General features: G+C 41.8%; 1 gene segment (V, D, J or C); it reads left to right on the forward strand.

Annotated features, from left to right (window-relative positions):
• Positions 1–2375: 2375 nt before the first annotated feature.
• On the forward strand, positions 2376–17539 carry LOC122905392. The segment is given in 6 exon segments: positions 2376–2582; positions 7907–8024; positions 10008–10335; positions 12348–12470; positions 16318–16365; positions 17400–17539. Coding segments are annotated over 6 exon segments (964 nt in total).
• The last annotated feature ends 9828 nt before the right edge of the window (positions 17540–27367 follow it).

Raw genomic sequence — 27367 nt, forward strand, 5'->3', positions numbered from 1 at the left:
ACAATTATGTGAACATATAAACACAAAATAAGAGACAAACTGTCCACAGTGATGAGTCACAGAGTTCACAGGTCCTATGATCTTGTTCTATGCACATTTTTTTTAAAAAAAGCCTGTACTGGGGTGCCTGGGTGGCTCAGTGGGTTAAGCCACTGCCTTCGGCTCAGGTCATGATCTCAGGGTCCTGGGATGGAGTCCCGCATCGGGCTCTCTGCTCAGCGGGGAGCCTGCTTCCTTCTCTCTCTCTCTCTCTCTCTCTCTCTATCTGTCTGCCTCTCTGTCTACTTGTGATCTCTCTCTGTCAAATAAATAAATAAAATATTTTAAAAAATAAAAAAATAAAAAAGCCTGTATTACTCTCACAATCAGGGAAGGAAGCCTGCCGCACAGTTGCTTTAATCCTTTCAGATAATATACCTCAAGTAAGATATTTTCTTTTCCTGAGAATGTCTGCTGCATTATAGCCAAGAACCTATATGGTACAGGCAAATAAATACCAGAGAACCTTAAGAAAAGATGTGTTCCACATCTTAACCTCATAAATGTCCCATAGTTCAGGAGAAGTTTGTGGTAAAATACACAGACAGGGCATTGCTGTTGGGAGGCTTCATTTTCCAGCCTATTAAACTGCTGTAGAGACGCTGGGGCAGATTACATGCCTTCTCACCCGGAAACGAGTCGAGGAGATGGTCACACCACGTCTTCCTGTTTCTAGGCTCACTGCCCACCTGTCAAGATAATGGCGTTTGAGCCTCATGGGGCTGACATGTCTTGGGATTATTTGGGAGTTCTAAATAAAGCCAGAGATAGGATTAAAACATAGTAATACGTATAGTTTATATAATTTAAAAGTGAATGTTACCAAGGTCCTCTTTATGGTCAACAATACTTCCCATGAATGCTAAAAGTAAAACTAGACTAGAGCAACAAAAGTGACTATTTCGGTGGTTGGGAAATGTCCAATTTGCACAATAGCCTGAGAATGGTTTATATCTGAAAACCTACAGAATTCAGGAACGACAGCAATGCACTCCCGTTCTTTCCCCATCTCCCACAGCAAGCATAGTGAGCTGGAAGTTTCCTCCCGATTAGGAGAGGCCTTGTGAATGGGATCCAAAGTCACACAGTGTAAGGAGCTGGGTTAATGTGGGATGGCAGCAATGTGAAGGTGAGCTGACAAGCTGTGTGGTGTGCAAGCAGGAAGGCCAGGGGCTCTGCTGGTCTGCGGTTGGAGTCATGACTGCAGCAAGCATGTGCTTGGCTGAAGCTGTGTGCGTGCTTAGCAGGGGCTCAAAAAAGCTCAACCCAGGGGTGCCTGGGTGGCTCAGTGGGTTAAGCCGCTGCCTTTGGCTCAGGTCATGATCTCAGGGTCCTGGGATCGAGTCCCGTATCGGGCTCTCTGCTCGGCAGGGAGCCTGCTTCCTCCTCTCTCTCTCTGCCTGCCTCTCTGCCTACTTGTGATCTCTCTCTGTCAAATAAATAAATAAAATCTTTAAAAAAAAAAAAAAAAAAAAAAAAACTCAACCCAGCCACACACAGCTAGTTGACAGTGAGGTGACCGTTTTATGCAGAGGAGCCATGAAAAGACTCAGAAAAAGTATAGCTGAGAAGAAGTACACGTTAGCACGTACAATCTATGTGCTAATTGCATAAAATAGAAATATGCTACCCAAGACCTACAACAAAACCATTTGGCAGAAGCGAAGTCTTAATCACGTTGCTGGGACACATCCCTAAGTAGTCTTGGCAACCATGAAGCTGTGTAGACCCAGGGTGATTCCCAGGAAGCTAGGCTGAAAACTAAAATAACTAGGAAAGAAAACAGGAGAGGCATGAGCAGTCACTTACCACAGGAGATAGACTATCACAGATGAAGTCCAAGCAGCTTTCTCAGCGTGCAAACAGCAATGAAAGCAACCTTCTGGAGGAAAGTCACAATCTCAAGTTGCCACAATATATTTTCAACAAAATATTTTTCAATAAAAAATAATAAGACCGTCAAAGAATCACAAAAGTGTGATTATTGTTAGGGGGTGATAACCCCTGCCACTCAATACAAACTCTTTGAGGTGTCGGTTACTTCAAAGTAGCTATAACAAGTCCATGTTCAAAAACACGTTTAAAATACTCAGGAGGATCACAGCTTTGTTCTTGGTGGCTGCTAAGGCATCCCTCCAGCATCCTTCCTTGGAGCCCGCAGCAAGGGAGGGTCGCCTTTGCCACCGCTACCTCAGTCCTGGGTAGCCTGTACTTGGGCCTCTGTGCCTTGCCCTGCAGCCAGGCCCATGGTACTGTGAGCTGGCGAGGGAGCCCTGCTACGCGCGGTGGACGCGCGGGTGACGCCCGGCCCCTGCCCGCCCCCTGCCCCCTTGGCTATGAAGCTTGAGCAGCATCTGGGCGCGGAGCCTGTGGTGGCCTTCATTGCTGCCATCACCGCCATTGCTGCTGCGGGTGTTGGCGTTGGAGGCAGGCGCTGGCGGCCTGCAGTTGGGCGGCGGCCCTGGGCCCTGGGCTCCCTATGCGCACTGGTCAAACAGGGCAAGCAGCGGAGAGCTCAGCTTCAGCCTGTGCACCAGTCCCAGGTGCGTGCTGCTGCTCTACCTGGACCCTGGTGACTGCGACTTCCTGGACCTGCTGGTGGTGGATGGGAGCCAAAAATAAACAAATAAATGAAATAAATACAAAAAGCCAAAAATGCATATTGTTACAAGTATACCAAAGTTACAACACAAACATGTATTTTGAAGAAATAAAATCTAGAATAGAAAAGTTGTAACCTGAAATGAAATACTCACTAGAGTGCTTTAAGAGAATAGTTCCATTGGCAGAAGAAACAATCTCAACACAGAGGAACACCTTCAACCTGATAAAGGACATCTATGAAAACCCACAGCTGACATCATACTCAATGCTGAAGGACTGAATGCTTTTCCCCAAAGAACAGGAACCAGACTGGGATGTTTGCTCTTGACACTTCTGTTCAACATGGTAATACAGATTCTAGAGAGTGCAACTAGAAAAAATACGAAGATCTCTAGCAGATTGAAAAGGAAATGCCAAAATGTCTTCAACCACAGATGACACGGTCTTGTTTGTAGGTAATTCCATAGAATCTACACGCACACAAAACCAAAAGTAGAACTCATGAACAAGGTCAGCATCGTCACAAGGTACACATTCAACGTACAAATATCAGTTGGATTACTATGTACTGGCTTGACCACTTGAAAATGAAATATAAGAAACAATTCCATTTACAATAGAACCAAAAGAAATAAAACATTTAGGAATTAATTTAAGAAAAGAAGAGCAAATCTTGTATGTGGAAAATTACAAAATATTGCAAAAAAATTAATAAAATTTAAGAATAAGAATATTAAGAAATATAAGAAAATTTAAGAGTCTAAGAAAAATTAAGAATAAAATGAATTAATAAAATTAAGAAAAATTAAAGAATATCTAAATAAATCCAGAAGGATCCATGTTATAGGTTAGAAGACTCAATATTGCCATGATGGTAGTTCTTAGCAAATTCATTAAAGATTCAGTGGAGTAGGCATTTGGGGCGCAAGTTATCAAGTGTAAACTAAAATTAACATGAACACCCAAAACACCTTGAAGGAGAAGAAAGTTAGAGGAATTATAATGTCCACCATGTAGAAGCAGTGGGGGGAAGGGGCTCACCCAATATTAGGTTTGGAAGATGAGACTGATGATGCTGCACACACAGAGGGTGTGGAAAGCTTTGTCCCTGGCACAAGTCTGAAGGGGCTGCAGGTGGGCCTTTCAAGCACAGGCTTACAGCACCTATGAAGCCACAGGTGACTTGAGGGTCGCTGACTTTTAGAGCTGCTGTCTCAGCTCAGCCTGACTGCTTTCCTGTCCTCCACCTGCTCTGATTTTCTTCTGGGGCTCACTGAAGAATGGAGACCCGAGACCCACCTCACATACATCCCTACACCCCTGAATGCAACTCCCTTCAAATCAGCCCTTCCAGGGTCTTCCTTCTAGCTCAGTCCCAGCTGTCTCAGGAGCCTAACCTGGGGAGACTCTAACTGGTTCTTCTTCTGCCTGTTGAGGTGACATTTGGAAATCAAGTAACCACAAGAGCATTCAGGCAAGAAGGCGATGGGATGATGGGGAACTTCCAGCCGAAAGCCCCTGAGGAAAAATTTGGAAGGACAGTTGTGACCAGGAGAGAGAATTGCAATCTCCAGGAGCTCACACTGGAAAACAAGGCTTCACCATTATAGACGGTGATGGTACAGAACATGTGGGAGGCTGTACCTGTGACATGGTCACTTTGGGAGTAAAGGTACTGGTCACTGCTGTCATCAGCTGACAGACACATAATCCAGCACCCGTTGAACTAGACATTTGACATTGGGAAGGCACCTGTTCCCAAAAGACACCTGTCTGAGCCAGAAGCTCCTAATGCCTGGAAAAGCTCTGCCAGGCTGGGCTTCTGCCCACATCACTCTGTCTCCAGCCCTTGAATACGCACCAGGCCAATGTGGGCTTCTCTGTGGTGCCCCATCCTTCCCTGGCTTCTGGTGGTCTCCCTCCTCCCAGAGTCTAGCAGGTTGGTGTGTTGGCAAACTAAGATTTTTCCCCCACAACGTCCACCATGCAAAAGAATTCTCCCCACAGAAGTGAACACTGAAAGGCAGAGGCGGGACACGCCCAGTGGTTGGGGAGCCCAACGATCATCCTACATGACCTCGTCCCTCCATCCCCCAACTAGGATTCCTAGTAACATGACAGCTGCTCAGAGTGATGCCAACAGTAGCCTGACTGACAGAATGGGAGTCAGGGGACATTGCGCGTGCAGCTCTGTAAGTATTAAAACAGCGGGAGAGTCAGTATTTGTTATTAAATCACCACACATGTGCACACAGACACACACACACATACACAGTCTCTCTGCAAACAGTGAGGTTCCTGGAAAAGGAGGCGTTTTACATTCTGATACTCATTAGGTTTACAGCCTGACACTAAGTGCAATATACTACTAACATCCATGTATCACTAAAATTCTGACAACTTTAATAACCAGGAGTTTCTTTCCATAGCAGCCACATTTTTGGCCATTATTTTTCTGATATTTTATATTTACAGACATATAACATTATTAGATCATATGGAATAGAAAAGACCAATCACAGGCCCAAAATCTATGCAAGAATATTCTTTTTTATAATTTATTTATTTTCAGCATAACAATATTTATTATTTTTGCACCACACCCAGTGCTCCATGCAATCCGTGCCCTCTATAATACCCACCACCTGGTACCCCAACCTCCCACCCCCCACCACTTCAAACCCCTCAGATTGTTTTTCAGAGTCCATAGTCTATCATGATTCATCTCCCCTTCCAATTTCCCCAACTCCCTTCTCCTCTCTAACTCCCATGACCTCTATGCTATTTGTTATGCTCCACAAATAAGTGAAACCATATGATAATTGACTCTCTCTGCTTGACTTATTTCACTCAGCATAATCTCTTCCAGTCCCGTCCATGTTGATACAAAAGTTGGGTATTCATCCTTTCTGATGGAGGCATAATACTCCATAGTGTATATGGACCACATTTTCCTTATCCATTCGTCCGTTGAAGGGCATCTTGGTTCTTTCCATAGTTTGGCGACTGTGGCCATTGCTGCTATAAACATTGGGGTACAGATGGCCTTTCTTTTCACTACATCTGATATCTTTGGGGTAAATACCCAGTAATGCAATTGCAGGGTCATAGGGAAGTTCTATTTTTAATTTCTTGAGGAATCCCCACACTGTTCTCCAAAGAGGCTGCACCAACCTGCATTCCCACCAACAGTGTAAGAGGGTTCCCCTTTCTCCACATCCCCTCCAACACATGTTGTTTCCTGTCTTGTTAATTTTGGCCATTCTAACAGGGGTAAGGTGATATCTCAATGTGGTTTTAATTTGAATCTCCCTGATGGCTAGTGATGATGCACATTTTTTCATGTGTCTGATAGCCATTTGCAGGTCTTGATTGGAGAAGTCTCTGTTCATATCTTCTGCCCATTTTTTTATATGATTGCCTGTTTTGTGTGTGTTGAGTTTAAGGAGTTCATTATAGATCCTGGATATCAACTTTTTGTCTGTACTGTCATTTGCAAATATCTTCTCCCATTCCGTGGGTTGCCTCTTTGTTTTTTTGACTGTTTCCTTTGCTGTGCAGAAGCTTTTGATTTTGATGAAGTCCCAAAAGTTTATTTTTGCTTTTGTTTCCTTTGCCTTTGGAGACATATCTTGAAAGACGTTGCTGTGGCTGATATCGAAGAGATTACTGCCTATGTTTTCCTCTAGGATTCTGATGGATTCCTGTCTCACGTTGAGGTCTTTTATCCATTTTGAGTTTATCTTTGTGTATGGTGTAAGAGAATGGTCGAGTTTCATTCTTCTACATATAGCTGTCCAGTTTTCCCAGCACCATTTATTGAAGAGACTGTCTTTTTTCCACTGTATATTTTTTCCTGTTTTGTCGAAGATTAACTGACCATAGAGTTGAGGGTCCATATCTGGGCTCTCTACTCTGTTCCACTGGTCTATGTGTCTGTTTTTATGCCAGTACCATGCTGTCTTGGTGATCACAGCTTTGTAATAAAGCTTGAAATCAGGTAACATGATGCTCCCTTTTTCCCTCTATAACTCTGTACTCAATATAAGCTCCTCAGGAATGAATATCATCAGAGTTCTTCACCAGTTCAATTCTCTGCCAGTGCCCACTCAGTTTCTTACTGAATTCTACATGAAATCAATACAACTCACTTCTTCATTTACCCAGTAACTTATAAAGTCTCTACCGACCTGTTCTTTGTTCTGAATCTGCTGCAGGGATCCTATGTACAAGTTCAAGGAGCAAATAAATGAGAGACTGAGTGATGATGAGTTCACAGGAGTCCAGACACGCTAATGCCAGGATCAACATGGACTAAAATCTGAATATGAATATGACAAGAAATGATAGAATGCTTTCATGGTGCTGGAGAGGGACACATTTTCTTAAACAGGACTCCATAGTATGCAAAGTATGTTGTCCATAAGACTTTGTGACGATAATAGTTAGATCTCTATTTAATGAAAGTGCTTTAGACAAAGTTTGGATAATAGGCTGAGGATAGTTGTAACAACTAAAACTCAGAAAAGATATCTAAGAAACTAAACTCTTTCAAGTCACAGCTAATTAAAAATGATTTAGTATAATCTTAATTTTAATAATTAAATGTTAATGTCATTATTTCTTTATTTTTATTCATATACAATATTAATCAATTACTGTTAATAGTAAATGTAATAACTAATGATCTTCATTGGTCCAACACACTCCTAAGCATTCTGCATGTATTACATTATTTAATCTTTGTGAAACTATGAGGTAGCTACTGATCTTCCTTTCTGCAGATGAGGAGTTGAGAAACAGCAGCAGGAGCACTGATTCCAGGGCTCACAGGCAGGATACAGGGGGCCCGGCCATAGTGTAGGTAGCATGGCTCTGCTGTGCACTGTAGCCTCTGCGAGCTAGCCTTTACTTTGCTGCATCTGAAGCACATGGAGAAGCTCGTCTCAGAGGGAGACACTTCATGGACACCAGGTACAAACAGAGACCCTCAGCTTCCTCATCTCAGACAGGAACCCATTACCTCCTCAAACAATGGGATGCTCCGTGGGAGCCATCAGATCTGTAAAAACTTCACTGTCATATTAAGAGCATGGGCAATGTTTATGGAGAACGTGTCTGTGTATTTACTGGGACCAGCCATCCTGGGATCAGATTCCTGGGGAAATGCTTATTCCCAGGATGCAGAGTCCCTGAGCTATCAGGGACAGCCTTGCTGGTGACAGCCAGTTTGGGCAGCAACATGAGTGTCTGTCCCTGTCAGTGGATGAATCCAGTGGTGCAGCCAGTGGTACCAGGAGCAGCACTGAGGACCAGTGAACTGGGGGACAGACAGATGGACAGATATGGATTGATAGGAATGCTGTGCCATTTATATAAACGTAAATATGCACATTCACAAGCAAATCCCTATAGTTTTCACAGGTACATATGACACCAAGCATATCTGTCAATCCTCTCATTTGAGGCTGGGGAAATTGGATCCCTGCAAGGATGAGCCACTGACCTAAAACTAACAAGCACACTGAGTATACAACCGGAAAAACTGGTTTCCTGTCTAGCATTTCTGGGCTTCTCCACTCACTAAGCTGATCCTTGCTGTTACAAACTTTGTTTACCTGGGCTCCCATACAGAGAGATACAACTGTAAAATATATGTCATACCTGCAATGACCAGCAGGGGAAGGAAGAAGTCAGTGTAAGGAATAAGCAAGATACAGATTTTAAGCAGGAAGCTCATTATTGAAACCAAGATTACAATTTTTATTCAAACCAACAGCTCAATGAGGACAAAATTAATTCCTGAATCACAGTGTAGGTTACGTAGGCCCAGTCTTCGAAAACCTGGCGGACTTAATGCTTTTGGTGTGCTCTTAGCTGGACAATCTCAAGTAAGTTACTCAACATCCCTAGCCTCTGTCTCATCTGCAGAATGGGATGAATAACCCGTGCTTTATGCTTGCAGGGAAGGAATCAATACGCACAATGCTTGACACTCAATTAAGTTATTACTTAATAATAACCTGTCATATATATATATGTTGTTATAACCTTAAAAAAAAAGTTTGTTATAACTTTTTTATAACCTTTAAAAAAATACTCTCTCATGAAAGACAAGCAACTATTTACCAGTTTGAGAAGAATTTTTACTAAGTTCTGAGGTCCAGCACTGTTATCTGAACGACTGTTCTTCAAGAACAACTTATACTCCTTGCTTCCTAGCCAATGTGAGAGATATTCTTGAGTTCTGCAACCTTGCTGAAAGTTTCCTCATGGCCCCTTACTCTTTAGAGCTTAAAAGATGCTTTCTCTCTCTCTGTCTATACCCTCCCCCCGATTTTCCATGGCTGTAATATTCCCTATAACTATAATCCCTATAAGAGGACCCCAGAAATCATCTACTGCAACCAGTCCAGTTTTAAGATGAAACACCAATCCCCAACATTTCTTGAGCTTTTTCTATGCATCTGGGACAGGCAACAAGCTTTGCTTACATTCCCTGTTCACTCTGCATGCAACCTAATGAGGTCACTCTGACATATGAGGAAAGGAGAACTAGCTTGTTAAAGACTACCCACTTAGGGGCACCTGGGTGGCTCAGTGGGTTAAGCCGCTGCCTTCGGCTCGGGTCATGATCTCAGGGTCCTGGGATCGAGTCCCGCATCGGGCTCTCTGCTCAGCGGGGAGCCTGCTTCCCCCTCTCTCTCTGCCTGCCTCTCTGCCTGCTTGTGGTCTGTCTCTGTCAAGTAAATAAATAAAATCTTTAAAAAAAAAAAAAAAAGACTACCCACTTATCATGTCACCTTAGGGCATTTCCATTATCTGATGAGACCTGTGAGAGAAATGCTCCAGTGCTAGCTCAGGATCTAGCCGGCATCAGGGTCTCTGCTCAACAGGGAGCCTGCTTTCCCCTCTGTCTCTGCTTGCCTCTCTGCCTACTTGTGGTCTCTCTCTCTCTGTCAAATAAATAAATAAAAATATTTTTAAAAAATCAGAAATCAAGGAGAATAGAATTCCAGTACTCAGAGGTGGTCATGGGATCCATATTTGTAACTAAAAGGTTAACTTGATAGATTCCCATTCAAACAAGTGACTGTATTGTGTAAAAATATGCCATGTTTTTTGATCCAGGACTTTTCACTTAAGAGCTGTGACTTTGGGCAAGTTACATAACCTCTATAACCTCTTTTCACATGGAAATTAAGAAGATAAGCACCTCATAATCCACTGTGAATGAAAGACCATAGTAGACAATAATTCTATGGAAATATTTCCTTCTGTTTACTCTATGCTGGGTGGTCTCAAACCACACAATATATTTGTGTTTCTCTAATAATGTTTTGTTATTCTATTTTCTCTTACAGATAAAAGTCCTGATGAAGACATTTCCCCCAAACCTACAATTTTCTTTCCTTCAATTGCTGAAATAAAACTCTGTAAGGCTGAAACATATCTTTGTCTTCTTGAGGATTTTTTCCCTGATGTTTTCAAGATAGATTGGAAAGAAGAGGATGACAAAACAATTCTAAAATCACAGCAGGGAGACACCATGAAGACTAATGACACATACATGAAATTCAGCTGGCTGACCGTGACTAGAGCATAATGGATCAAGACACAAATGTATCATCAACCCCGAGCAGGATAAGGGAAATGTTGATCAAGAGATACTTTTTCCTTCAATAAACAAAGGTATGTACATGTAAACATGAATACAACCTCCCAGAACCCTTTGTTTCAAAGGGAAAACTCAACCTTTTCTGTCAAGTATTAATGAAAACAAGCAATTAGAATTTTTTTTTCTTTAATGCTGTTGCCTTTAATGGTAGCATAAATACGTTGCTTTTTACTCATTGAAGTCAAATGGTATAGGCTGTGTGGGTGCCTGGGTTGGTCAATTGGTTGAGTATCTGATTCTTCATTCAGCTCAGGTCATCTCAGGGTTGTGAAATGGAACCCAGTTTGGGGCTCCATTCTCAGCACTTAGTCTGCTTGAGTTTCTGTCCCTCTGCCCTGTCTTACAAGTGCGAGCTCTCTCTCTCTCTCTCAAAATAAATAAATAATCTTTTTTTTTTTTTTAATAATCTTTTTTTTTTTTTTTAAATTTAATGGGCTTTTGGACACCTGGGTGGGTCAGTTGGTTAAACATCTGCCTTCAGTTCAGGTCATGAGCCCAGGGTTCTGGGATTGAGTCCAGCACCAGACTTCTTGCTTAACAGGGAACCTGTTTCTCCTTCTGCCTGCCGCCCCCCTGCTTGTGCTCCCTCTCTCTCTCTGACAAATAAATAAATAAAATCCTAAAAAGTAATAAAAATAAAAAACAGTATGGGCTTTGGAACATACAGAGAAGAACAGAAAGAATAATTCATTTAACCTTTCTCACCTCAGGTTTATCATCTAAAATATTAACGTCACAGTGATATTCTTTATAGTCATTTCATGGATTAAATGAAATAATACACACCTAGCAACCTTACACAAAAGAAATGTTCAGGGAGTTCGCTTTTGATGACTTTACTTGATCAGGAAATAAGAACAATTATACAGCTTTCAAGAATGTTCTACTCAGCAAAGTCCTTCTCACTTCATTCTTTCTCTACTCAAAGTATAACCCATAAACAAGAGTTATAGGGGTCAAAATGCTGTCCACTTAAAGGAAACAGATTGTGGCTCAACAACAACAAAAAAATAGTAATTTGGCTGCTAAGGTAGATAATAGAATGATATTAGGTTTTTCAGAATTGTATTTTATATACCACCATAAAGTAAAATTTGGTAAGTAGAGATGGATGAGGTTAATGTGTACATTCTTCCATTCTACACAATGAATGTATTTCTTACCATGAGTTAAAGTGACTCAGCAAACATCTATTGCAGTCCTAGTGTGTGCCAGGCCTGAAAGAGATGCAGGATGAGCTACTGTCCCAAGGAGGATGGCTACAATAGATAGTACAATAGATACTTCTACAATAGATACTTCTTTTCCTAATCACTCAGGGTCACTTATGATTCAGGAACAGTATCCCAAAAGAGCCCCATTGGTGCAGACACTGGTCATACTTAGACAGTATGGGCAAAGAGCAGAATGCACCCAGATCCCACTGTGATTCAGTAACTCACTAGACTCAGAAGTCAAGTCAAGTCCTGACATTAACATCACAGACCAAGGCTACAGAGAGCCCATAAGAAAGAATCAGTTTGTACTTTTCACTGTGGTTCATAGGCTACTTTTTAAGCAATGGGGAAAGAGTACATAACAAGAGCTGTGAAGAGCTTTGCTATATACAAGCTTGAATTTCTGAAGTAAGACTTTGTCTTCTTGGAGTGTTGAAAGACCCAAAATAGCAACACTTAGTTTATGGCTTCAAGTTAGTAAAGCAAGACTTAATACTTAATTCAAGTGCAATCTCAACCCTCCAAAAGAGTAACCTTCAACCAGTCAATATGGAAATTTCCTGTTCAGCCCCAGAAAGTTTCCTGATTGACCCACTCTTTCCCCCTGGGAGGGTGACTGCCTAAAACAATGGATTTTTTAATAAGAATTTCCTTTTTTCCACTCCTTATTGTTAAAACCTTTTCCTTTCCTGTAGTCTTTTGGAGCTCCCCTCTATTTGATAATGGGTTGCTGTGTGATTCCTTAATTGATTAATAGCACCATTAGAGATCTTTAACATTTACTTGGCTGAATTTCTATTCTTTAACAGATTTGCTGCCAGCACTGGAATACAAAGTAGACTCCCAGGGACATTCAAGGACAAAGCAAAACAAAGAGGTGTTAACTGTGAGCCCTTTGAGTTCAGCATTCTCACTTATTCCAAGGGCTGTGAGTGAGTTCTTTGGTTCTAAGCTCCACTCTCTTTGTGTTTGAACTCCTAATCTAATTGGCTTTGCTTTACAGGGCAGGTCAGCCTGGACTGGCAGAGTGGCATGCTACTGTTAAGTTGAGCTAGAAGATTTGGAGCCCCATTGATCTGGCATTATTCGCACAGAGACAACTGAAGGGACAAGAGGGCCTGCCAGAAGTCAAGCCTCTAACGATCTAGATCAAATTCCCCAGATGGAAACTTAATCAAGTTCCTTGGAGACTTGTTGGTGATGCATAGAGTCTTCTTGTGGCCAAAACACAGTAACATCTTTTACCTCCCATACATTATGTGCACATAATTGACTGTCTTCATTTGTGTAGACAAAGCTACTGGTAACAGGGAAAGGTGGAAAAAGCCACAAAAAATGGCAGGCAGGAATCAAGCATTTAGAGGCTGTGAGAGCATTTGCTACCTCAAGAACACTTCCTTGACAGTGAGTTAGTCACAAAATAGGTTGGATCAGCACCAGGTCACCCATCAACCTCAAGAAAACTTCTGTGCAAGGAGCTACCATGTAAAACACACACAATCCCCAATTCCAGGACACATCCCTTTTAGGTGTTTGGTTCTGAGAAGCCCATGTCTTAGCTAATGGGACCCTTACATTCTAAACAGTCAAGCACACAATTTTCTGACATACATGTTTATTTTTTACCTAAGACCTATATTCCCAGATTACATATACCTTGTAAAATTACAAAATCAAGTCTGTTGTGTATCCTTGGGAACTGGCTTGGTAACTATCAGGTTGAAGGCCTCAAAATAATGCCAGAGAGAAATGTGGGGTCTAACTCACTTGTGGCCAGATATGGGTGTACTGGGGTATGGGTTAACTCCATTTGAGGCTAATGTTCTACAAAATTACTGCCAGGCCTCAGGGCAATGACCACCGAAAAATACAATGGCCATATGGGGGAACTCTCCTACTTGATAAGATCATTAAGAAGTGCCCTTAAAAGAAAGGGTTCCTCAATTAAACAGAAGCCTTTATGGTTAAACATTCCAAGGTCCTTTCATTTAAAGACTCATTGCAAAAGACTAATAAAAAATTAATAATGGAAGGGGTTCCTAAAACCAAAGACTATAAGACCGTTCCACTCTTTGCTCCTTTGAGCACTCGTTGTAGCCTGAATTGATTTTCCACTCTGAAAAGATGACAGCCATAAACAGAAGACTACCAAATTCAAGGCATTACAGACACCCCCATATCTACCTTCGGAAGATGGTACCCAAATGACCCCAGGATCCTCTCAGTCACAAATATTTAGATATTTTAGACACAACATTAAAAGAAGATAGCCCCCAAACCTCAGTAGAAGAGGGAACTTACCTAGTGCTCCTGCTGTAAAACTGAAAGGTATTGAACCTCAGTTGCACATCACACAGCTACGGAAATCTCCACCTGACACCTGGTCCTGCCCAGACCCTGGAGTTTCTCAATCAAATTGAGGGAAAGAGAAGTAACTGAAATTGAAATAGACTGCTTTCACCAAAACAAGGATTTAAGACTCCATATTGAACTAAATACGAAATCATTTCTCCCTCTTTTCTTTTCCTTTACTCTGGTAATGGCCTGTCTCTCCCACATCATTGCCAAGGGGTTAACCTCTGGAATTAAGAACAATATTTTATTTCAGTCTAGCAGATAATCTAACCTTGGTCCTAAATTTTCTCAGGGTAAATAAGACATCTCATTGTCTGACTCCCCTAAAGTTATATCCAGATTTAGTAGGGACTACCAAGAAACCTCCAGTATTTACTTTTGTGACTGGCCCTAATTCTCTGGTGAGAGATAACTGTAAATGTGGTATGATCAAGATTTTTCCCTGCATTCTTGAAATTGTTTTGGAATCCCTTGCTAAAGTAATGGCTACCCAACAAAAGTCCTTAGACTCTGGCCAAAACAGCTTTTCAAAGTGAGATAGCCCTTTTTTATGGCTGAGCAAGGCTGGATCTGTGCTGTAGGCAATACCAGGTGCTATAACCAGATGAACAGATGAACACTATTGGGGACATTAATACCAAACAACAGATTATTGTGCAAACCATGTGGCTTAACAGAGTGACTCCTTCAGTGTCTTTCTTACTTTCTTGATTTTAATTGCTTTGAGTCTTGGGCACCATGGCATCAAATAGCTCTTCAAACATGGGGAGTTATCCTGTTTATAGGCATCATTAACAATCTGCCTGGTGTGTTACATTGTCTCAAAACCTTGACATGCAAATTCAAAGCCAGTAATCTCCAAGCAAATTATTTTTCTAAGACTGGAACATCACAAAAGAATGAAGAGAATGACCAACTCAAAAATTGTAAACCTGAAGTGGTAACCTGTGAATACCACAAGGGTTAAGTGAAAAGGTCAAGACCTGTTAATATCACCCAGAAGAACAACAAATACTGAGAACTTCAGAGCAGTTGTTGAGCGTGGTGTTAATGCTTTCAATCTAGAACCCATCTCTCAGTTAAACTGAGAGTCTGATCAAAAGGATCTGCTAAAAAGACTGTTAAAAAGAACAACCACAGGCTCAAAATGCACTCCTTTAGCTGACGGCCACAGATCAGTACACCAAGTCTTCATACCTACCCAGTTTTAACACCTAGATGTGTAACCTGTAACCAGTAGACTTGGGAATTTCCTGACCAGCACTAGGAATTTTGCTGACAAAATGGAGGGCCATTACCTTAGGAACATGACCTTGCCGGAAAGTATGGACTCTTGCTAATAATTTCTTTTCCACTCCCTGTCTATCTTGAAAAACTTCTTTCCTCTACCCTTTGGGGTTCTCCTCTATTTGATAGATAGAATGTTGCCCAATTCATGAACAGGCTGATAAATACAGACAATTAGATTTTTTAAATTTCCTGGGTTGCATTTTTCTTATTTCGCAAATTCTTAGTTTGTCCAATGATCAAATTTGGGTTAAACATTTACCTTTGCTTCCACCTGAATTGTGAGGAAGAGCAAATGAGATTAGGTCAGAAAATGCTTGCTGTTGAAAACACAACATGGATGAATTTATTTGTATATTTATTATATTTACTTGTATCCTTTCCTAAAATTAACTAAAATAAGATTATACAGACAGCCCTAATTTTTAACTTCTGCAACTAACAGAGAGGAAGCAAGTGAACAATGCATAAATTTAATTCAACAATGGGCTGAACTATCTTGTTAGGTTATGGTTTTTCTAGTGATCAAAGAAAAGTAAAAAATAGAGTAAGTTCCATGGTGATTATTATGGTAAGGGAAAAGTTCTTGTTTATGATGTGTTTTACGTGGCACCTATCTCTTAAAGGAATATCTCCCAAGGTCTTCTCATAGCAACAAAACTAATGAAGACATTTCTGTTAATGCAATTCTACAGCAGATTTCTAGTGCTGGTTCTTAGAAGCTTGTGCTTTCTCTCTGACAAATAAATAAAATCTTTAAAAATAAATAAATAAAATCTTTAAAAATAAATAAATAAAAAGAACATCTACTTTGCAACAGAAACTGTGCTAGGAGCTATAAGCACAGAAGGAAACATGATAGTCTTAAACATTACCTTCCAGTTGTAAGAAAAAAAAAGAAAAAATGCATCATTCATGATTTGCAACATCTTTAGGTGCAGAAATACAGTATATTAATTGATCTACTGATTTACGTAAAATCAGACCAACTGTTTCTGGAATTGTGGGGCTCATATTTGTAATGTCTCTCTTCTCTTTGTTGATCAGTTCTATCATCTATCTATCCTCTATCCACAATAGAGAAACATCAAAAAAGGGATGTGAAAAAATAAATAACACTTGCTCTCATTTCTTTAGAGCTTACTGCTATTCACTCCACAAAAGCTTCTCTGAATGATGAAATTGGTAAGTTTTGCTCTATGTTTGCCTTTATTTTATGCTGTAGTATTTTTTTTCTCCTGATCAATGTAACTGTTGAATTTCCCTAACTTCAGGGAGAAGCCTCAGAATGGCTGGATCTTGCAATAAAGCTGAGTGATATTTTAAGTCAGTTCATCATTTCTCAGGAGTGTTCTTCACACAGTAAATGGTGTTTTGGGTGTGAAAAGACTATAAATTAGGGATGCAGTGATGTGCTCTGAATTCCTTCAACAACAGACTTCACTTACTTCTGTGGCCTTTGTTTCTACTGACTAAGGACATGCTATCTTTTTGCTTTTATATTTTTAAGCCTCTGTTCTTGCTGGTGGTTAATAACATGAACTGACACTGAGAGCTTCTCAAACAGAGGTGTTGTGTTGGACTATGAATATATCTTGTTTAGTTCTTTTAATACTCACTGTGAAAGATTTTATTCCCACTTTTTACATGAGCAGCCTAGAAAGTGTTCTTAAATGCCATGTTGCTGGAATTGAAATCTGGATTCTCGTACTTACTACTTGGATGAAATTAGACAAATAGATTCTCTCTGTGTTCTTTATTTGTAAAATGAGAATGAAGATAATGATCTCATAGGTTAAAAAATTAAATAAGATTCAGGCTTTGCATGCAAAGTTCTCAAAATAAGGGACATTTAGTTTGTACTTAATGGATATTGCCTCTTATTTTACATAAAGACATGGTGGGGAGGAAGAAATGCTAAAATATATTTCTCTTCAATGCCTTTTTCCCATTGGATTCATTCTTTATAAACACAACCTTACTTTTTAATACTTTGGAAAATTCTAGGTGAATTTCACAGATGTGTGACTGACATGACCTACAAACTAGGTTCTGAGTTGTTTTCGTGGTGGTGGTGGTGGCAATGTGGATGTTTACTATCTGTTTGTGCTGGTGTGAGTGAACCTAAGTCTGCAGAAATGTATACCATCACCCCTCACCCATTAATAAATCCTAGCCTTTCAAAACAACACGTGAAATTAATAAAATGCTTCTTTTAGACACCCTGCAGGTGCAGCTCATGAACACATCTGCCTACTACACCTACCTCCTCCTCTTCCTAAAGAGCCTGGTCTACTCCATCATTATCGTCTCTCTGCTTGGGAGACCATCACTCTATAGCAATGGGAAGAGTTCCTAACACATGGTGGCACAAGGTTCCACTTTTTCCCATTGGTTATTGTCCCTAAAAGTCTCTGCTGAGGATCAAGTGGGGTTTTCTTTCTGAGATTGGGTTATTTCCATTCTCATGTGTCTTTTTCTACTGCATCATTATTGCAGAACTGATTTACGCACCACTGGGCAAACAGAAGCTTTCACTTTGCAGCTAGAACAAATTCTGCCATGACTCAGGGGCGGGGCCATGGGGTTTCAGCACTGCTGCCTCCTTAATGTCCACCAGCTCCTCACCCAGTCCACATGCATCTGAGTACAGCCAGCATGCAGTCTCTTGGACTTTTTAACAAGATGATTACCTGGAAGCTTTTTATTTTACATACCTTGAAACCACCATCCTCGCTACCTGGAACTTGTACTGCTTTTCATAATGGGCACAATAAAAGCAATTAAAAAAATCTGCTTTGCTTCTGTGTTCTTTCATTTGGCACAATTTAACTCAGAGTCTAAGGTAAGGAACAGTATGACAACTGAGCCATCCAGTTCAACATTGGTTGTAATAATGGTCAATTCCACATTTCTAATTCTTGCCCTGAGATAGTCCTTATGATGCCATCTTTGGGCACTGGCCCCAGGGAAAACCACAGCCAGTGAAGGTGCCCAGCTTATTCCTCCTTCAAAGGTCAGTAGATTCAGATCATTTGGTTGAAGACACTCTGTTGGCAACAGTATAACCTGTCGCATGACTGGCGGGTGTGCTTAGACCTGTCCCAAGGATAAGTGCTTGACTCTGCACCCCAAGTGCTTGGATTTGAATCTTGGTGCTATTGTTCTCATTTGTCAAATGGAGTTAGAGTCATTAGTCTTCTGTCGTTGTGTAGTTGAGATGAGACAATTTTGTTGGATACATGCAGGTCCTCAACAGCATTTGCATCTACTGTTGGCAACTCTAAGTTGGAAATAATAGAAACGCACAGGTACACATACACATACTACAAGTTGGACACTCATTTACATGTATGTGTATATTTCTACAAACATTCCTTCCCCAGCAGGACCTGGGCTGCCCTGGACTGGGAGATGCAGAGAGGGAAGGGTGGTGGTTCAGGAAACAGTGTGGGTGGAAGGAGGGCACTGGTGTGGTGATGGCGTTTTCTTTTCCCAGGGTTTGGTTTGGTTTGGTTTGGTTTGGTTTGGTTTTTGTCTATGCGCTCTGTCAAATGTGGTTGATTTGTGGTATATACTTGAAGTCAAACCGGCCCCTACTGGATGGGCCTCTGTAAGCATTGACTCGGGTGTTGTAAGATGAAATAAGGACAGTTAAACCACAGCCAACTAGCTTTTTATTCTACACATCCAGAAGCTGCAATCTTTGATACCTGAATTTTGTACTGTTTTTCATAATAGGCGTAATAAAAAACAATCAAAAGTCTATTTTTGCCTACATGTTCTTTCATTTGGTGCAATCTAACTGAGAGTCCAAGGTGAGGGACAGCACAACTGAGCCTTCAAAGTCAGCACTGGTTGTAATGTTGGTCAATTCTACATTTCTTTTTTTTTTTTCCCAATTTATTTATTTTCAGAAAAACAGTATTCATTATTTTTTCACCACACCCAGTGCTCCATGCAAGCTGTGCCCTCTATAATACCCACCACCTGGTACCCCAACCTCCCACCCCCCCCGCCACTTCAAACCCCTCAGATTGTTTTTCAGAGTCCATAGTCTCTCATGGTTCATCTCAATTCTACATTTCTAATTCTTTCCCTGAGATAGTCCTTATGATGTCTTCTTTGGGGCGCTGGCTCCAAGGGAGCCGCAGCCAGTGAAGGTGCCCAGGTGTTTCTCCTTCAAATATAAGCAGATTCATTTGTTTGGTTGAAGATGATCCGGTGGTGACAGTGTAACTTGTTACATGACTGGTGGGTGTGCTCAGATCTGTCACAGTGTGTCACAGGCACCATGTTCCTTATCTCACAAGAACCCAATGAGAGCGGCACTAACACTGGAAAGGTAGGGTTGGGGAGGGGTTAAGTGCTTGGACTCTGAACTCCACATGCCTGGGTTTAAATCTTGGGTCTACAGTTATTTGAACTCTCTGTGCCATTACTTTCTCATTCATAAAATGAAAATAGGGTGTGCCCTGTTTCCTAGAGTTGTATGAATGAGGTGAGTTAATCATACTGGATACATGCAAGTCCTCAACAGTATTAGCATCTACTGTTGGCAGATCTACTTTAGAAATAATAGATAATACACCCACATATGCACACACACTAAGTAGGACACAATTTGTATGTACGTGTATATTTCTACAAACATGGATGTAAAGCAAATGCTCAGTATGTAGAGGAGGTGAAAATATAAGTGACTGTATTCTTCTATATTCACTAATGAATATAATGTAAAAACTTTAATATATTAGAATTAAAACAATATCTCATTTAAAACTGGGAAGTTTTTTTGTTGTTGTTTATTTACAATCAGTTTTATTTCTGTGAAACACGTGCCTTTGGACATCAAGTAGAAGAAACAACCTAAAACCCACCACATACAAAGAAGAGGAAACTTAATTTTGATCTCCTTCTTGATTCTCAAGAATGTGATCAGACTTCTTTAGGACAAATGCCTGGCGTCTACTTAGAGATCGGAACCTGCTTCCACACGTGGAAAGCAGAGAGACACAGAGGGAAAACTAACAAATGACCTACAACTCTGTGGGCTGATGTCACTGCTGGGGCTCCTAGGCAGTGTCTCCTGTGGCTTCCAACACTTTAGCACCTTCCTTCCCCAACTGGACCTGGGCTGCCCTGGACTGGAAGGTGCAGACAGGGGGAGGGCTGTGGTGCAGGAGACAGTGTGGGTGACAGGAGGGCCCTGGTGCAGTGATGGTGTTCTATTTCCTCAGGGTATTTTTGTCTACAAGCTCTTTCAACTCTGTTGATTTGTGGAAAATGCTTGAAGTCAAACTGGCCCCTGCTGTTAGGGGCTCTGCAAGCACTGGCTCAGGTGTTGTAAGATAAAATAAGTACAGTTAAACCACAGTCAACTAGCTCACTTCCTAAAGGCCACAGCTAATGGAAAGAACATATCCATCGCACACACATGCTCCTGCTGTCAAACATACTCTCAGGCTGTGGGTGAGGGTCCCTCCATTTTACACCAAGTTCATTCCATTAGCTGCTACATGAATTGGGATCGTATGACCAGGACAGTTGAGATGCTGTTCCCTCAGTCCACTCCGATGACACTGTTCTGAAGGAAACAGCAGAGATTTCTTGTAGCACTAGGTGATACCTGATATTCCACCAGGATCTGTGCCTTTCCGTGGCAGTTGATTTACTAAGGCTCAGACTTTTGGTCTCATTTTGTCCGTGTAGGCAGGGTGACATGAGACGTTACAACAGCACGTGCCTCTTTCCTCACAAGAACACAGAAATATGGAGGCCCTGAATTCACCTGTGTCATTGAATGTCATAGACTGAGTCATCTCAGTCCCTCTACATGGAGAAGTGTCAGAAGGGTCAGACTGAGCAAGGCTCCATAGAAGTCATGCATATTAGAGAAGTGGGCTGAGTGTGGAGCACAGGAGGGTTGCTCAGCAACGTGAGCACAAAGAGCAAGTGTCCTCACCCTCACCCCACCCAAACATGGAACAGAGAGGTTGCCCAGTCCAAGGTCCCAATCTGCAGAGTCCTTGGGGGAAACAAAACTGTTTCTGAGATCACAACCCTGGCTTTCACCGTCTGATTTCACAGCACATTCTCACCACAGATTTCACTCTGCTTGATCTGCACTTGACAGTCAGCTTTTGGGTGAGCCTTGGCTTCCATGAGTATGGGCCCAGGCTAGGGCTTCAGCCTAGCATGCATGTGAGAGAGCTCTCTCTTAGGGTAATTTATAAGCTCACCTCTTGCCTAGACACCATCAGTGGGCCTGGTCTATATGTGACTCTCCTCCTGACACCAGATATTCTAACTGTGGCCACACCTCTGAGTTCTTGAGATTTGGGTTCAAAAGTCCAGAATCTGCAGCCTCTCCTCGCCCCATTCTCTACCTTGGGGAGGGCACGGCCTGCATGGAGCACTGGGTGTGGTACAAAAACAATGAATACTGTTATGCTGAAAAGAAATTAAAAAAAAAAAAAAAAGAAAAGAAAGAAAGAAACTCTTCCTGCTTAAGCCTCAGCCTCCCACACCCCTCCTGGTGGCAATTCTGTCATTTGGTCCATCTAATGTGTAGAAATGAACATTTGATCCTGTCATTAAATTCTGTAATTATTTTTTAGGAAATATCTCTGACAAAATAATACTTGTTTTCCATTTTTTTTCTAAAATCAGAAAAAAATCTAAATGTTTGAGATTGGAAGAAAAGTTAAACAATCATTATATTTCCATGAAATATTTTGGATCCACTTAAAATTATATTTATGTAGTGTACAACAACTCAGTAAATACTTATGCTATCAAGCAAAAGCAAATATGTAATAAAAAACTGTATAACTCATAGGACCATATTTATAAAAATAAAAATCTAAATACATATGTGCAAATCAGAGAGACAAAAAGAAAATAGCCAGGTTAACTTCAATCATTTCTGAATCTTCCAAAATGTCTATAACAAAATGACTTTATTATTTTTGCATTATAATTTTTAAAACAGTGTATAAATAATATCGGCCATAAGGCCACAATTATGTGAACATACAAATACAAAATGAGAAAGAAACAAATTAAACTGTCAAGGTAATGTGGTCACAGAGTTTGAAGGACAGGTTCTCTGATTGTTCTATGCACATTTTTACAAAAGCATGTATTACCATCACAATCAGGGAAGGAACATTAAAAAAAGAGTAGCCATAGGAAGACCAGGTAGCAAGTGAGGGATAGAGCCTACTCACACACAAAGGAAGCAGCCTGCCTCACAGTTGCTTTACTCTGGAGAGATAACACATCTCAAATAGGACATTTTGTGCTTCTGAGAATGTCTGCTGGCATTATAGTCAAGAACCTTATCTGGTACAGAGGAATGAATAAAAGAATCTTTTTTTTTTTTTTTTAGATTTTTGTTTATTCATTTGACAGATCACAAATAGGCAGAGAGGCAGGCAGAGATGGCTGTTGGAAGGCTTCACCCTTTAGCCTATTAAACTGTTCTAGAAATACTGGGGCAGATTAAATGCCTTCTCACTTGGAAACGAGTCTGAGGAAGATGATCATAAAACATCTTCCTGTTTCGGGGCTTATTTTGGGATTAGGGAGTCCTAAATAAAGCCAAACATTTAATTAAAACATAATGATATGTATGCTTTGCACATTTAAAAGCGAAAATTAACAAGGCCCTGTCACTATGGTCAACAAGTCTTCTCATGGATGCCAACTACAATCCTGGATTAGATCAACAAAATTAACCATTTCAGTGATTGGGAAATGCCCAAATGCTTGTAACAGTCTGAGAATTATGTATGCTTGAAAAGCTGCAAAATTGAGGGAAGAACAGCAGTGCACTTGCCTACAGCAGCCCCTGTCCTTCCTCCAGCTCCCAACACTCAGCTCCATGGGCATGAAGTTTCTTCCAAGATGGGACAGGCCATGAGGACTAGCAGCAGAGTTACACACTGTAAGGAGCTGGGTTAATGTGGGATGGCAGCAATGCGAAGGGGAGCTGACAAGCTGTGTGGTGTGCAAGCAGGAAGGCCAGGGCCTCTGCTGGTCTGCGGTTGGGGTCATTCCTGCAGCAAGCATGTGCTCTGCTGAAGCTATGTGCATGCTTAGAGAGATTCAGAGAGCCCAACCCACACGCCTGGTCGAACTTGAGGTGATCGCCATATGCAGAGGAGACATGAAAGACTCAATTTAGAAAGAAAACAGGAGAGTCAAAGGTGGACACGTACTGCAGGGGATGTAATATCACAGATGAAGTCCAAGCAACTTTCTCAGCATGCGAGCAGCAATGAAAGCAGCCTTTTGGGGAAAAGTTGAAACAATCTAGAGTAGTTTTAATATGTTTTCAACAAAATATTTTTCAACAAACAAAATAACAAAACAGGCAAAGAACAGGAAAATACCAATATTATTAGGGGAAAACCCCCCACAACTCAGTACAAACTGTCTTGAGTGTGTCCAGATACTGTCTTTAACAAAGACCTCAATGCAACTATTACAAATGGGTTAAAAAAAATTAGAAAACCATAAATGTATAAAGAATGTATTAAGAATTCTTACAACTGAATAATAAGGAAAAGAACATAAATTTAAATAAATATTAGAAGGCTTAAAATATATATTTCTCCAAAGGAGATCGATGAAAAACTTAAAACACCTGAAAATATTTTCAGTATTCAGTCCATAGTGACAAATGAAGCTGACAAGGAGATACCACTTCACACCTGCTACAATGTCTATCATCAATAGACAACCTCTAACATGTGTCAGTGAGAACAGGGAGAAGCAAGCTCTTTTTTTTTTTTTAAGATTTTATTTATTTATTTGACAGAGATCACAAGTAGGCAGAGAGGCAGGCAGAGAGAGATGGGGAAGCAGGCTCCCCGCTGAGCAGAGAGCCCGATGCGGGACTCGATCCTAGGACCCTGGGATCATGACCTGAGCTGAAGGCAGAGGCTTTAAGCCACTGAGCACCCAGGCACCCCAAAGCAAGCTCTTTCTTGAAAAATTAAAGTATAATTAAATATAGTGTTATATTAGTTTCAGGTGTACAACATAGTAATTCAGCAATTCTATTCTTCCGTGACTCTTTGACTCCGTATTTATGGCATCTTTCCCTGGGGAATACCTTCCTCCATGCACAAATCAACATCATCATCAAAACCAAAGCACACAAACCATAAGTGACTCTTAATCTCACGAAACAAACTGTGGGTTGCTGGGGGGAGGGTGGTTGGGAGAAGGGGGTTAGGGTTATGGACATTAGGGAGGGTATGTGCTTTTGGGTAAATTGGAAGGGGAGGTGAACCATGAGAGACTATGGACTCTGAAAAACAATCTGAGGGGTTTGAAGTGGTAGGGGGGTGGGAGGTTGGGGTACCAGGTAGTGGGTATTATAGAGGGCACGGCTTGCATGGAGCACTGGGTGTGGTGAAAAAATAATGAATACTGTTTTTCTGAAAATAAATAAATTAGAAAAAAAAAATCAAAGCACAAAGCAAATCAAAATACCTGGTTAGGTAAGACAGATGGCTTAAAGTACACATTTTGTTAGAGACCTATCAATTGTAAAGCATAATAAATGGAAAAACTTTTATAAATGTATAAATTGTTATTATGATGGTGAAGAAATATTTATTCAATAAATGGTCCCCACAAAAAAGAAGGTAATTACAAGAGGGCAGAAAAGAGGAGGAAGCCAGTGTGGGAGCTCAGCACATGATGAGAGGGACCATTATGGCACCAGGGGAGATAACACTGAGAGAAGCTGGAGGAAGCACCAGCCTCATCCCAGAAGCCGGTGTGCATCCCACCTCTACTGAGCCTGAGAACACAGGCGCTCTCGGTGTTTCCTTCATCCTGAGTTCTGCTGTATTAGTGCCTTTGAATTTGACTGAATCACATCAGCATTCAAGCCTTAGCCACATTAATAGTTAATATGCCTTCAACCAAACTCAATTTGGTATTTGTACACAATTACAGAAACAACTCCCATTAGCTCCCTCTGCTGCAGCTCCAGAATAAGTTTCTCATAAAAGAACAGAGGGCATAGGATAAGAGGCTTATCTTGATCTGATTCACGTGATTTAAAATTACTCTTGAAAAATAATTCTGTCCTTATAGACTTCTGCTCTATAAATGTGATTGTCAAAATAAAATTATTTACAAGGTTATCTTTCTCCCACTTCTCCTGAAGTTATAACCATGCTTTACTTTCTCTAGGACATGAGACCTTCTTTTCCTATTAGGCAAGGCAAACGAGACTGATCCTAACAGAGCATAATCACAGCATGTGTGGAAACGACCTGGGTCTCTGCATTGAGTCTTGATCACGTCACCAACAAGAGGGTGGGGGTGGTTCCTGGGCTTCTACTCAGGCCATCATGCAGAGAATTTCATGAACCATGAAGTTCAGTCCATCATGGGGCTTCCTAGTCAATGTCCAGAGGTTTCAAAGCCCACAGGTAATAATAACCCTGTGACAGAACTCAGGATCCCATGGCGCTAGGAATGCCTCTTTTCCTCACAAGAGGATAGGGGAAGCCTGAGGTGACAGCATTTGTCTGGCGGGCTCTCTCCCTCCTTCCCCTCTCCAGCTCTTCTCTCACCCACCACTCATCCCCTCCAGGGATCACCTGTGTTGATCTTGGCCCCACAAGGCCACCACCTGCTCTATGGAAGCCACGGGAGACTCTGGAGGGTCACTGACTCTTAGAGTTGCTGTCTCAGCTCAGCCTGCCTGGTTTCCATCTCTCTGTCCCTGAGAACCAGGGTTGTTCAGATGCACACAGTGCTTAGTGTCCTAAGACTGGGATCACAGGGACAGAGAGGTACTGGCTGTTTCTGGTGTTGGGATGTCTTTTTCCCCAGGGCTCACACTATCTTCTAGGGAAGCCTGGCCTGACAGGTTGAGAGAGGATCCACATTCTCTTTATCCTGTCCTCCACCTTTTCTGGATTTCTGCTGGGTCCCTGAAGGATGGAGACCCGAGATCCACCTTACCCCTACCTGAGTGCAGCTCTGTTCCAATCAGGACTTCCAGGGTCTTCTTCCTAGCTCGGTCCCTAAGGTCTCAGAAGCCTTATCTGGGAAGACACTTACTGGTTCCTCTTCTGCCTCTTGAGGTGACACTTTAAGATCTAGAAACCACATCTCAGTCCAGGTGAGGAGGAACAGAATAATGGGGAGCATGCAGCCAAAAGCCCCTTGAGAGAACAGCTGTAAGGGCAGGCATGACCAGGAAAGGGAAATGCAGTTTCCAGGAGCTCACACTGGAAAACGAGGCTTCACCATTATAGACAGTGATGGTACAGAACACGTGGGAAGCTGGACCTGTGACAGGATCACTTGGGGAGTAAAAGGCACTGGTCACTGCTGTCATCAGCTGACAGACACATAATCCAGCATCATTCGAATTATACATTTGACTTTGAAAAGGCAGCTGCTCCCAAAAGACACCTGTCTGAGCCAGCAGCTCCGAATCCCTGGAAAAGCCCTTCCAGGCTCGCCTCCTGCCCACATCACTCTGTCTCCAGCCCCTGATTGTGCACTGGGCTGTCAGCTTCTACGTGGCATCCCATTCCTCCCTGGCTGTTGGTGCTGTCCATTTTCCCAGGGTCCAGCAGTCTAGTGTGTTGGCAAACTTAAGTTTTGTCCCCCACAAGGTGTATCAGGCAAAGGCAGTCTCCCCACAGAAGGAACCCCTGAAGTGTAGAGGTAGGGCTCCCCCTAGTGGTTGGGGGCCCGGAGATCATCCCACAGGGCCTGGGCCTTGTCACTCATCTCCCAACTAGGTTTCCAGCAATATGACACCTGCCCAGAGTGATGCCAACAATAACCTGACTGACAGCATGGAATCAGGGGACATAAGTTGTCAGGTTGTGTAAGTATTAACTGAGCTGCAGAGTCAATATTTCTTAGCAAATCCTAGGGCATGCGTCCCTCCACACATACACATACACACACACATAGTCCGCAACCAGAGTGAACTTCAAGGAAGAGGAGGCATTTTACATTCTGATACTCATTAAGTTTACGAGTGAAGCTAAGTGCAATGTAGTACTGGCCTCCCTTTTGTTGATTTTCCTCTGTGCAGATGAGGAGCTGAGAAACCACGGGAGGAGCACTGACTCCAGGGCTCACAGGCAGGGCATGGGGGGTCCGGCCGCAGTGCAGGCAGCCTGGCTCTGCT

Source organism: Neovison vison, chromosome 4 (assembly GCF_020171115.1).
Source record: "Neovison vison isolate M4711 chromosome 4, ASM_NN_V1, whole genome shotgun sequence".
NCBI lineage: Eukaryota > Metazoa > Chordata > Mammalia > Carnivora > Mustelidae > Neogale > Neogale vison.